This window comes from Mandrillus leucophaeus, unplaced genomic scaffold (genome assembly GCF_000951045.1).
Source record: "Mandrillus leucophaeus isolate KB7577 unplaced genomic scaffold, Mleu.le_1.0 Scaffold30, whole genome shotgun sequence".
Taxonomy (NCBI): Eukaryota; Metazoa; Chordata; class Mammalia; order Primates; family Cercopithecidae; genus Mandrillus; species Mandrillus leucophaeus.
The window spans coordinates 185,602-196,613 of NW_012103143.1; the positions used below are offsets into that span (position 1 = coordinate 185,602).

Genomic DNA, 11,012 nt, shown 5'->3' on the forward strand with positions numbered 1-11,012 from the left:
TGGACCAGAACCTCTCTTAAAAAAAATCATTGGCAGAGAACAGGTTTGAGAAGAACCTGGTTGGATGTAACTGAGATGTGTAAAATAGAGGGTCTTCACTTGTGTAAAAGGCAGCCTGGTTTGCGGCTTTTCTTGTGGACAGGTGGCATCCTGGGGGTACCGTCCCTCTGATCTGCGCAGTTCATTCCTCGTCTCTGATCACTGGGCCCTGGGCTGAGCACCACCTTCTGAGCAGGACCGACAAGCTAGACTACACCCAGAAAGGAGAAATTGGGATGAGGAAGGGTCAGGAAACTGCGGTAGGACTGAGTGAAGGGACCAGGAGCAGCCCGGGGAAGAGATGAGACCACGCGGGGCACCATCGCTGTCTCCAAATACCTTAACTGACATAAGGGAGCAGCTTTCTTTCTGAAGACAGAGCTAGGGCTGTGGATGAGCACTGCAGGAAGGCACTTCGAGGTCTATACAAGGAAAATTTTGCTAACCTTTGGAGTTGTCTCAGAGCCGAACGTAGTAAGCTCCCTGTCACCGGATGTGCTTGAGCTAAGGGCGCTGAACCACCTCTGTCAGAGATAGTGCGTCCCCCACCAGATGTGACCCCGGGATGCGAAGCCCGGGGTCAGATCTGCGAGCCAGGTAACAGCGGCACTCACTTCTCGGGTCTTCGTGAGCATTAAGTCAATGAACCCAGGGCACCAAGGCGCGCAACACGCAGTAGGCGCTCAATTAGTGGCAAATGCCTTGCTCTGTACTCCGGGAAGCCCAACCTTCTCCCTGCGCCTCAGTTTCTCCCGCCGTCCTCGATGGCGCCACACTAGGTACCTTAGGGTTCAATCTCCCGAGCAGCTCCACACCCTGAGGACCCGGGCCATTTTGAGGCCGAGGGCACCCCTCGGGGCTGGCGGGCCCCTGGAAACTGCGCCCCGGGCGGGTCCTCGCCCCGCCCCCGCCGCGATGGCCCCGCCCCGTCCCCCTCCCGCTGGGGCCGGCCTGGCCCGCGCTCCTTTAAGGCAGCGAGCTGGCCGTGAGAAGCGTGTTTCGCCCCCTCCGACGCCACCGAGGTAGCGGCTTCACCTTTAAGGCGGCGCGGGGGCTGCTGGGAAGGCCGGCGGGATGGAGGCGGCGGGACCGGCTCGCGGCTGCGGGTCTGGGTGAAGCGGGAGGCAGCCGGAGCCGGAGCCGGAGCCGGGCCCAAGCACCAGGCGCAGGTCGGCGCGGGCCGATTGGGCCGGGAGACGGGATCAGGCCCTAAAGCAGGGGGAGGCTCCGGGTCGGCCTAAGAGAGGGGGTCTTCGTGGGCGCGGCCTGTGGGAGGATCCGACCAGCCCTGGTAGGGGGCGCGGTCCCGTGTGGCCCAGGGCAGGGGCGCGGCCTTTTTAGGGGAGGCCGCAGGACGTTGCGCTGGCCCAGGGGAGGGGTCGTAGTGGGCACAACCTGGAAGGACTGAGGGCCGCGGTCTCAGCCCCTGTAGGGGGATGGCCTCCGCGGGGTCGGCCAGTCGGGAGGATGGGCTCCGCGGCGTGGCCTGCCGGTTGGGGATGGGGCTGTCCGAGGGGCTGGGCCCGGATCGCCGGAGGGACCAGGGTCTCCTGCACAGGAGTGAGCCCCCACGTTCCCCATACCTGTCCTGGTTAGGGGGTCCCCGGGGAAACCCGGACACTGGGCCGCCTAAGTCGGCCTAAGCCGGTGGTCTGGGGCCGAAGCAGGGTCCGGCCGCACCGCATTGCGTCTCCCTGGCCAAGACGAGCCGGGCGCGCCCTCTGTAGGCCAAGCGTGGGCACGGTACGGGCTGCCGGCTGGGGGACCTGGGCACACGGGACCAGGCGTCCGGGGACCGCCTGTGTTTACCTAATCTGGGGCGGTGTGGCCCCAGGCGCGGCGCCTGCCTGCCCGCACCCTCGTCCTCACAGACGCCACAACCATGGCCATGATGGTGCTTCCGCGGGAGGAGAAGCTGAGCCAGGATGAGATCGTGCTGGGCACCAAGGCCGTCATCCAGGGACTGGAGACTCTGCGTGGGGAGCATCGTGCCCTGCTGGCTCCTCTGGTTGCGCCTGAGGCCGGCGAAGCCGAGCCTGGCTCGCAGGAGCGCTGCATCCTCCTGCGTCGCTCCCTGGAAGCCATTGAGCTTGGGCTGGGGGAGGCCCAGGTAGGTCAGTCTGGGGTACTGAGGTGGGCGGTCACTGGAGGGATCCAGCCTTCCAGAGAAATCCAGTAATCTAGGAGAAGAATATGAGCAAGGAATCTTCTGTTTCCTGGAGCCCCGTGTTAGGACCCCAGTAAATACCTTTTGAAGAAATAAATGCACTTTGGCGACCCCAGCCCTGCCCTAAGAGACCATGATCACCCTCGCCCCCACGCAGAGCCCCATTCCCAGCTCCCTTCTACCTAAGGGAGACTGGATGGCATATGAGAACAGAAAGAAAATCCTTAAGGAAACACAACCTCCCACCGATTTATTATTCTATTCATTCGTTAACAGATGAGTTTTTCAGTGCCAGCCAGGCCGTTAGGTGGATACAGGACCCAACAAAATAGACAGGATTCCTGCCCTATTTGGAAAAGAGACAAAAGCACACATAAGGAAATAATTGGTTGTTACAAATTGTGATGAGTTCTACAAAGAAAAGAACAAGATTTTATGATAGCTCACAGCAGTGAGTCTTGTCTACTGGTCAGGCAGGATTTCTGTGAGGAAATGACAAACTGAAACCTGAGGGAAGAAATGAACCAGTCTCCAGGAAAGGGAGGCAGGGGAGAAGTTGCATGTGCAAAGGTCCTGGGGTAGGAGTTGTGGTGGAGGAACTCGGGGAAGAACTGTGTGACTGGAGCTTCATGGAAGGGAGAGAGGGACAGAAGAGGCCTGGGGAGAAGCCAAGAGCCAGATCATGGCCTCGTTAGTGTGGGTTTTATTCTCAGGAAGTCAGAAAGCCTCTGGAGGGCTTTAAGCAGACAGGCAACACAGTCTGACTTGAATTTCTAAAAACTCTCTCTGGCTGAGATGTGGAGAATAAACCTCAGTGGGTCGAGGATGCAATCACTCTCCAGTGAGTGGTTAGGAAGCCACTGCTGGAATTCAAATCAGAGCTGGTGCTTGGAATTAAGGGGTGGCTATGATGGTGGAGAAAAGGGACCAGTTCTGGATGTTCTGGAGGTAGGTCCAGGAAGACCCAGGGTGGAATAAGGGAGAGAGAGGAAGGCAGCATCACTCCCAGGTTTGTGATTTAAGCACATTAGGGAGGAGAGGGCCTGGGTGAACCAGAACTCTGTTTTGGCCCCCTTTAGTTGAGGCTGCCAGGATGATACGCAATTGGAGATGTCCAGGAGCCATTGGGATGTGCAAGGAGTTAGACTTGTTTTATTCTCCTCAGAGCTTGGCTGAACCCCTGCCTGACACGTGAACCCTGGGGAGGTTGTATCATCTTGGTTTCCTTTTCTTTAAAATAGGGATCATGCCATCTGCTGTGTATACTTCCAGGCTGTTGGGGGAATTTTTTTTTTTAAGCTAGTGGTTATGGAAACACCTGTCACTTAGGCATTTGCTAACCAACTGTAAAGTACAGGGTCTCAGACGGCCTGGCCCTCTGCAAGGACATTCACTCCTCTGCCAGTTGGCCATCAGAGGCAGAGAGGACCAGTCAGGGGTCCCACACCTGGTGGAGCACATGCACTCTCACAGAGGGGGAACAGTCTGCATGGAGGGCATGGGCATCAAGGCCATGAGTGAAGCTGGAGCAGAGTGGGAGGTGTGACTAGCTGGAGACACCACTGCAGAAATGACCCTGGACCATGAAGGACCAGGAAAGGGTGGAGGCCAGGTGTGGTGGCTCACGCCTGTAATTCCAGCACTTTGGGAGGCCCAGGTAGGAAGATTGCTTAAATCCAGGAGTTCATGAGACCCCGTATCTATGAAAAAATTTTTAATTTTCATTTATTTATATTTGAGACAGTCTCACTGTGTTACCCAGGCTGGAGTATAGTGGTGCAGTGTCCATTCACTGCAGCTTCCACCTCCCAGGTTCAAGCGATTCTTCTGCCTCAGCCTCCTGAGTAGCTGGGACTACAGGCACGCACCACCACACCCAGCTAATTTTTGTATTTTTAGTAGAGATGGGGTTTCACCATGTTGGCCAGGATGGTCTCAATCTTCTGACCTCATGATCTGCCCACCTCAGCCTCCCGAAGTGCTAGGATTACAGGCGTGAGCCACTGCACCTGGCCAAAATTTTTTTTTAAATTAGCCAGGTGTGGTGGTGTGCACCCATAGTCCCAGTTACTCAGGAGGCTGAGGTGGAAGGACCACTTGGGCCTGGAAGGTGGAAGCTGCAGTGAGCTGTGACGGTGCCATAGCCCTTCAGCCCAGGTGACAGAGTGAGACATTGTCTCAAATTAAAAAAAAAAAAAAAGAGAGAGAGAGCAAGAAGGGAGGTTGGAACCTAGGCAGGAACGCAGGAAGAGACTGGAAACTCAGGAAAGGAGTTATAGAGGCTGGGGAGAGGGGTGGGGGTTGAGGTCAAGGCCTCTGGATACTTTTCCTGCCCCTGTGGTTCCTCACGCCAGCTGAGCATTTGGGATACATGCCCTTTCCCTACCTGAGAGCTGCAGAAAGGCAGGGGATGCTGTGGCGCCCTCAGCAGAAGTGGGGATGGAGTCTTTGGGTGGCCCTTCAGCCATCTAGCAGAGTTCTGTGGGCAAGCACTAGCCCTGGGGCAGGGAGCAGTAACCTCGTGGCTGTGGCAGCAGGGGCCTGAGTACAACCCAGGAAGAGATGAAGGAAGGGGCTAGTAGCTCAGGGAAAGCACAGCACCCCAACTAGCCCTTTTGGGGTTCTCCTGATCCCAGAAGGAAGGAACTGGGGACTCCCAAGCCTCCTGGGTTTGGGCTTTGCACTATGGTGCGTTTGAGGCCTTGAGGAGATTCTCCCTTGACTAGGAGAGAAAAGGCCTACAGCTCCTCACTGTAGGGCCAGGCCTGGCCCTTCACTGGGTCCCACAGCCCAACTAGGCCCAGGCTACAGTCATAGGCGAGGGGTCGATGGGGCTCCAACCCTTACCTGGGCTGGTTGCACAGGTGATCTTGGCACTGTCGAGCCACCTGGGGGCCGTAGAATCAGAGAAGCAGAAGCTGCGGGCGCAGGTGCGGCGCCTGGTGCAGGAGAACCAGTGGCTGCGTGAGGAGCTGGCGGGGACGCAGCAGAAGCTGCAGCGCAGTGAGCAGGCCGTGGCCCAGCTGGAGGAGGAGAAGCAGCACCTGCTGTTCATGAGCCAGATCCGCAAGTTGGATGAAGACACCTCCCCTAATGTGAGCTCCTACCATGGTCACTGTTGCCCAGCAAGGGGGCCTGGGAGCAGGGAGGGGCAGCATGGAGCAAATTTGGCTCCACCCCAGCCCACGGACACCCTGGCTGCCCTGTGTCTCCCTCCCTGACGCTCATCCTGTCTTCCTTCCCAGGAGGAGAAGGGGGACGTCCCCAAAGACACACTGGATGACCTGTTCCCCAATGAGGATGAGCAGAGCCCAGGTGCGGATGGGCAGTTCTGGAGTGGGGGAAGGAAAGGTTGTGTGAACTCTTGGTCCTTGGGACCAAGTGGCTGCCATGTTCCTTCCTGCCTCACTTCTGATCATGACATCCTAGCGTGTTAGAGCTTCAAGAACAATCATACGTGCTGCTGCTTCTCACATCCCCCCAGCTCTGTGGGGAGCAGACATCACAGTTAAGAGCTATGGAGTCGCCAGCCTGGCTTCCAGTGCTGCTCTGCCACTAGTTGCCCTGACCCTTGGGAGAGTTCTTTTCTCCTCCGAGTCACCTCTGAGGGAGGCATGTGCAGACAGCCACACTGGGGCCAGTGCCTGCTTTGCTCATGGTACTGGTCGTGCATCGGGGCCTCCACTCTGTACACAGGGACACAGGCTCAGAGGTTAGGCGACTTGCCCCATTACACAGAGCCTTAAGTACTGGAGCTGGGCCTCTACCCCCTCTTTCTATAGGGTAACTAGACCCACTGTGTAAATGGGGTAACTGAGAAAGAGTGGTTAGTGACTTGCCCAGGGCCACGTGTCAAGTGGCTCAAAGGCACAGCTGGCATGTACCATCTCAGCCCAGTGGGCAGATGGTACATCTGACCTCCTGCCCTTGGCCCTGCAGCCCCTAGCCCAGGAGGAGGGGATGTGTCTGGTCAGCATGGGGGCTACGAGATCCCGGCCCGGCTCCGCACCCTGCACAACCTGGTGATCCAGTACGCCTCACAGGGCCGCTATGAGGTAGCTGTGCCACTCTGCAAGCAGGCACTCGAAGACCTGGAGAAGACGTCAGGCCACGACCACCCTGACGTTGCCACCATGCTGAACATCCTGGCACTGGTCTATCGGTGAGGACTCTCTGGGGGTGCCCAAATTCTTCCGGAACGCTTCAGCCCTGGATCACTAACCTTTGGTGCCTGCTGTGGGCCCAGAATCGGGGCCCACCTGTGTGGAGCTGGGCTACAGATGCGAGTAAAGCTGTCTAGTATAGGAGAGAGGCTTCGCCAGAACTGGGGAGGGACTGCACATGAGGACTCCAGGGGTCCTGGGGAGTCTGCATAGCTTCTCCAGGCACTAAGGCTGGAGGAGGGGCTTTGCCAGAAAGTGAGTTTGGCTGAACACAAGAGGCTAGAAAAGGTTCCCATGGCAAAAAGCCAGCATGAACAAAGGCACTGGGACCTGGAGAGCGGGACACGCTAAAGGGGCAGCAGGAGAGCCATGTGGCGCCCAGGGATACTAGGCACCAGGCAGTCAGTGGGACTCCAGCACCGCACACCCCAGCCAATTGTGAGAAAACTGCCCACAGCCCCTGGAGCTCGGAGAGCAGGAGCTAAGCAGGTCTCCCCACACTATGGGTCCCACTCTGTCATACTCACTCACTGAGTACAGGAGTGACCACAGGGACTGCAGGCCACTGGGGAGGGCCTCGAGCTGGGGGACAGCCCTGACCATGCTCCCACCTGCTCCCAGGGATCAGAACAAGTATAAGGAGGCTGCCCACCTACTCAATGATGCTCTGGCCATCCGGGAGAAAACCCTGGGCAAGGACCACCCAGCCGTGAGTGAGGGTTGGGTGGGAGGTGAGGGCTGTGCCCCATCCCCTGCAGGTCCCAGAGTCCTGCAGGGCCTGGGTCAAGGAGCTTCCATTCTCCCACCTCCAGGTGGCTGCGACACTAAACAACCTGGCGGTCCTGTATGGCAAGAGGGGCAAGTACAAGGAGGCTGAGCCGTTGTGCAAGCGGGCACTGGAGATCCGAGAGAAGGTGGGAGCAGGCAGGGCTGGGCAGGCCAGGGGTCTGGGAGGCAGGGGCCCGGGCAGCCCTGAACCCAACCCCTGGCTTCCTCTCCCATCCCAGGTGCTAGGCAAGTTTCACCCAGATGTGGCCAAGCAGCTCAGCAACCTGGCCCTGCTGTGCCAGAACCAGGGCAAAGCCGAGGAGGTGGAATACTACTATCGGCGGGCGCTGGAGATCTATGCTACACGCCTCGGGCCCGATGACCCCAATGTAGCCAAGACCAAGAACAACCTGGTGCCTTGAGGCTGGAAGGGGCTGGAGGATGGAAAGGAGGGAGGCAGGGATGACGCTGGGGAAGAAGGAGAGAAAAAGGCTTGGCTCCATGCATCCTGTTCACTCTCTGGGTCTCCCACTTCCAGGCTTCCTGCTACCTGAAGCAGGGCAAGTACCAGGATGCAGAGACCCTGTACAAGGAGATCCTCACCCGCGCTCATGAGAAAGAGTTTGGCTCTGTCAATGGTGAGTGTGTGGTTGCCATGTGCCTCTGGTCAATCCATCCCAGGCCCACTCTGCCATCAGCACCCAGGACAGATCCCTCAGCTGGGCAGGCTGTCAGACTTTGGCCTGGCTGGTCCCCAGCTTCACCCCTAGATGGTGCCCAGCCACCTGTGCTCACGTTTGCACATGTGAGCATACACCCAACTCATGCAGCCCCCTTGGCCTGCCAGTGCCTCACACACCTTTGCATCCCCCTTCTTCACTGGCAACTCCTGCTCACCTCATCTCCCGCTCTGAGAAACTACCTCCGGCCCCGGATGGTCAGTTGTCATCTGCTCCTGAGTCCCTCGGAGCCTGGCCCATCATTCAGGCCTAGCACATGTCTTGGGCTGTGGCCTGAGGTGTAAGGGTCTGTTCTGCTCATCTCTTTGTCCAGAAGAGGGTCAGTAGTGTTTTGGGTCTTATTCTTGTTCATTCATTCAACAAAGCCCAACCCTGGTCTCCCCTCCCCTGACCCCAGTCCTGTGTCCAGCCCAACCAGGTGAGGCCTATATGGTAGGCCGCTGACAGTCTCCTTTCTCTCCCCAGGGGACAACAAGCCCATTTGGATGCACGCAGAGGAGCGGGAGGAAAGCAAGGTAGCTCTGTGGGGCAGGTTGGGTGGTTGTCAGGGGAGGCGGGGATGTGCAGAACGGGGCCTGCTCTCACTTAGTGTGACCATTCTTTTTCCAGGATAAGCGCCGGGACAGCGCCCCCTATGGGGAATATGGCAGCTGGTACAAGGCCTGTAAAGTAGACAGGTGAGGGGGGCGGGGCGGGGCGGGGCTGGGGAGCAGAGCATGGCAGGACAGTCTCCACATTCCATACTCTAACTCCTAACACACCCCTCTTCTGCCGCTCATCTGGCAAGGCCCAGCTCACAGGTCACCTGTCCCAAGAAGGCTCTGTCTCCTAATTCTCAGCCTAATTATCTTGCTCCGGGTCTCCCAGCTTTCGGTCCTGGTGACAACATCCCATGAGGGCCCTGGGGCCAGGTCCCTAGCCCTGGCGTGATTCCCCCAGGGCAGAAGAGGCTGGGTGGGCCCAGCACAGGGCTTGACATGGGAGGGAATGGATTCTGGCTACCCCAGAGGTCCCTATTTCCTCAGGGCCCCCTATAGGCTGGGTGCCAGGACGGGCCCTGGGTCTGGGGGAACATGGAGTTTGAGACTGTCCCATCCACAGCCCCACAGTCAACACCACCCTGCGCAGCTTGGGGGCCCTATACCGACGCCAGGGCAAGCTGGAAGCCGCACACACACTGGAGGACTGTGCCAGTCGCAACCGCAAGCAGGTGGGGCTCCATGCAGGAGGGGGTGGGCAGACACCTGTGTGGTCCTGAGTGTGGCCCAGTCACGGCCTGATGCCCCTGCCCCTCCCTGATGCCCCTGCCCCTCCCTCAGGGTTTGGACCCCGCAAGCCAGACCAAGGTGGTGGAACTGCTGAAAGATGGCAGTGGCGGGCGGGGAGACCGCCGTGGCAGCCGAGACGTGGCCGGGGGTGCCGGGCCCCGGTCTGAGTCTGACCTCGAGGATGCAGGACCTACAGCTGAGTGGAGTGGGGTGAGTCCAGGGGCTGGGGCCGGGCCGGGAGCCTAGGTGGCCAGTGGGGCCTAGAGGTGAGCCTGTCCACCCGCAGGATGGCAGTGGCTCCTTGCGGCGCAGCGGCTCCTTTGGGAAGCTCCGAGACGCCCTGAGGCGCAGCAGTGAGATGCTAGTAAAGAAGCTGCAGGGGGGCGGCCCCCAGGAGCCCCCTAACCCCAGGTGAGCCCCCCACCAAGGTGAGCCTCAGGAACCACCCAGCAACCCCGGATGAGCTCCTGACCCATGAGTGTGCCCCACTGACCCCAGGCAACCTCCCCATCCCTCTCAGGCTCCACCACCCACCAGTCTGCTCCCTCCCCAGCCCCACCCTGCTCCCTGCCCCCATCTCCCCTGAGTTCCTCCTTGGGCAAATACCACGCTGTCCTTTTCCCTCAGGATGAAGCGAGCCAGTTCCCTCAACTTCCTCAACAAGAGCATGGAAGAGCCGACCCAGGTAGGGGCAAGCGGGTGTCCGGGCACTGGGCGGCTGTGGCCGGGGCTGCATGTGCGCTGCCAAGCTTCCCTCCAGCATGCCTCTTCATCCGACATGGGAGGGAATGGATTCTATCCCAGGCCTACTTTGGGCTGGACAAAGGGGAGACACAGGGGGGGAACCCAGTCTCTCCTGGGGGTGGATGTGTAAATGGCCAGTGCCAACACAGTCACCGTGGAGATGGGCGGGAGTGTCAGGGCACCAGGGCGTGGCCTTGGGCCGGAACTGCCACTGCCTCTGCCCAGCTCAGGGACTCCGGCTGCCTCTGCCGGGTCAGGCCCCTTCAGGCCAGGGAGGCACAGACTGGCAGCAGCACAGGGCTGAGCCACCTGCCCCCTCTGCCCACAGCCTGGAGGCACAGGTCTCTCTGACAGCCGCACTCTCAGCTCCAGCTCCATGGACCTCTCCCGACGAAGCTCCCTGGTGGGCTAATGCTGAAGGGGCAGCCAGTCACCAGAGCGCCCACCTGGCACACCCCCCTCACCCCAGCCCTGCGCATGGGCCTGCTGCTTGTCCCGCCTGTCTCTCCCACAGCCCCTGTCTTTTCTGTTCAATCTCAGGGTAACCTTCTCCCTTGTCATCTCAGCCTGAGCCCTGGAGGCTGGGCCTGCCCACTCCAGCTCGATCCCTTATTTATTCCTTCCAGCAGGGCCCTCTTCCTTAGGTTCGGGGCCAGCAGGAGGTGCCGGCTGGAGTCTCCACCATAGACTCAGTGGCCTGGCCTCCCCAGACCCCAGAGCCAAGAACACTAAGCACTCGCCGGCCCTTCGGCACCTTCGCCCTCCCTCCCAACTCAACCCGGCCGTTGCTTCTGTATATAGAGAAATAAGTTATTGGCCGCGCCCCACCCTTCAGTCCACGGTACTACCCGGGCCTCCCCTCGTCCCTCCTCTAGTGGTACCGCCCAGGCCTTAATCACCCCCATTCCGTGCGGTGGTATCTCCCAGGCTCCACATTCTCGGGAGTGGCGCCTCCCAAGTGGCTCCCGGGACCTTCTCGCGCTCCTCCTGGCCTCTGAGGGATGCGTCCTACCCCGCCATCGCCCCGTGCCCCAGGACGGGGACCTCCCCTTAGTCAGTCCTCCCACCGCCGGGCCCTGCCCCGCATCCCGGCCTTATGCACTGCCCCTCCCGCCCGGCCCCG

The 11,012-nt window shown here is 59.7% G+C and overlaps 1 protein-coding gene across 5 annotated transcripts; it reads left to right on the top strand.

Moving 5' to 3' along the window:
- The first annotated feature begins 627 nt into the window (after positions 1-627).
- Positions 628-11,012, top strand: KLC2 (kinesin light chain 2). Of its 5 annotated transcripts, none has more exons than XM_011986909.1 (16): positions 628-818; positions 1,874-2,149; positions 5,071-5,301; positions 5,452-5,521; positions 6,146-6,368; positions 6,991-7,078; positions 7,182-7,283; positions 7,377-7,550; positions 7,676-7,775; positions 8,343-8,392; positions 8,487-8,554; positions 8,979-9,087; positions 9,197-9,355; positions 9,432-9,556; positions 9,773-9,830; positions 10,218-11,012. In XM_011986909.1, the coding sequence occupies exons 2-16, from the start codon at positions 1,922-1,924 to the stop codon at positions 10,299-10,301; spliced, it is 1,869 nt and encodes a 622-aa protein (XP_011842299.1). In that variant the 5' UTR covers positions 628-818; positions 1,874-1,921; the 3' UTR covers positions 10,302-11,012. The 5 variants fall into 5 exon arrangements, with proteins under 5 accessions (XP_011842299.1, XP_011842301.1, XP_011842298.1 ...); XM_011986911.1 differs by lacking the exon at positions 628-818 and adding an exon at positions 953-1,061 and having other exon boundaries at positions 1,911-2,149; XM_011986908.1 differs by lacking the exon at positions 628-818 and adding an exon at positions 1,040-1,208.

Bases quoted from the DNA above. Each gene is read 5' to 3' on its own strand.
- KLC2 (XM_011986909.1), top strand. From the start codon at position 1,922: ATGGCCATGATGGTGCTTCCGCGGGAGGAGAAGCTGAGCCAGGATGAG. The intron at 7,776-8,342 runs GTGAGTGTGTGG...TTCTCTCCCCAG, and splicing joins AGAGTTTGGCTCTGTCAATG to GGGACAACAAGCCCATTTGG. The intron at 9,831-10,217 runs GTAGGGGCAAGC...CTCTGCCCACAG, and splicing joins GCATGGAAGAGCCGACCCAG to CCTGGAGGCACAGGTCTCTC.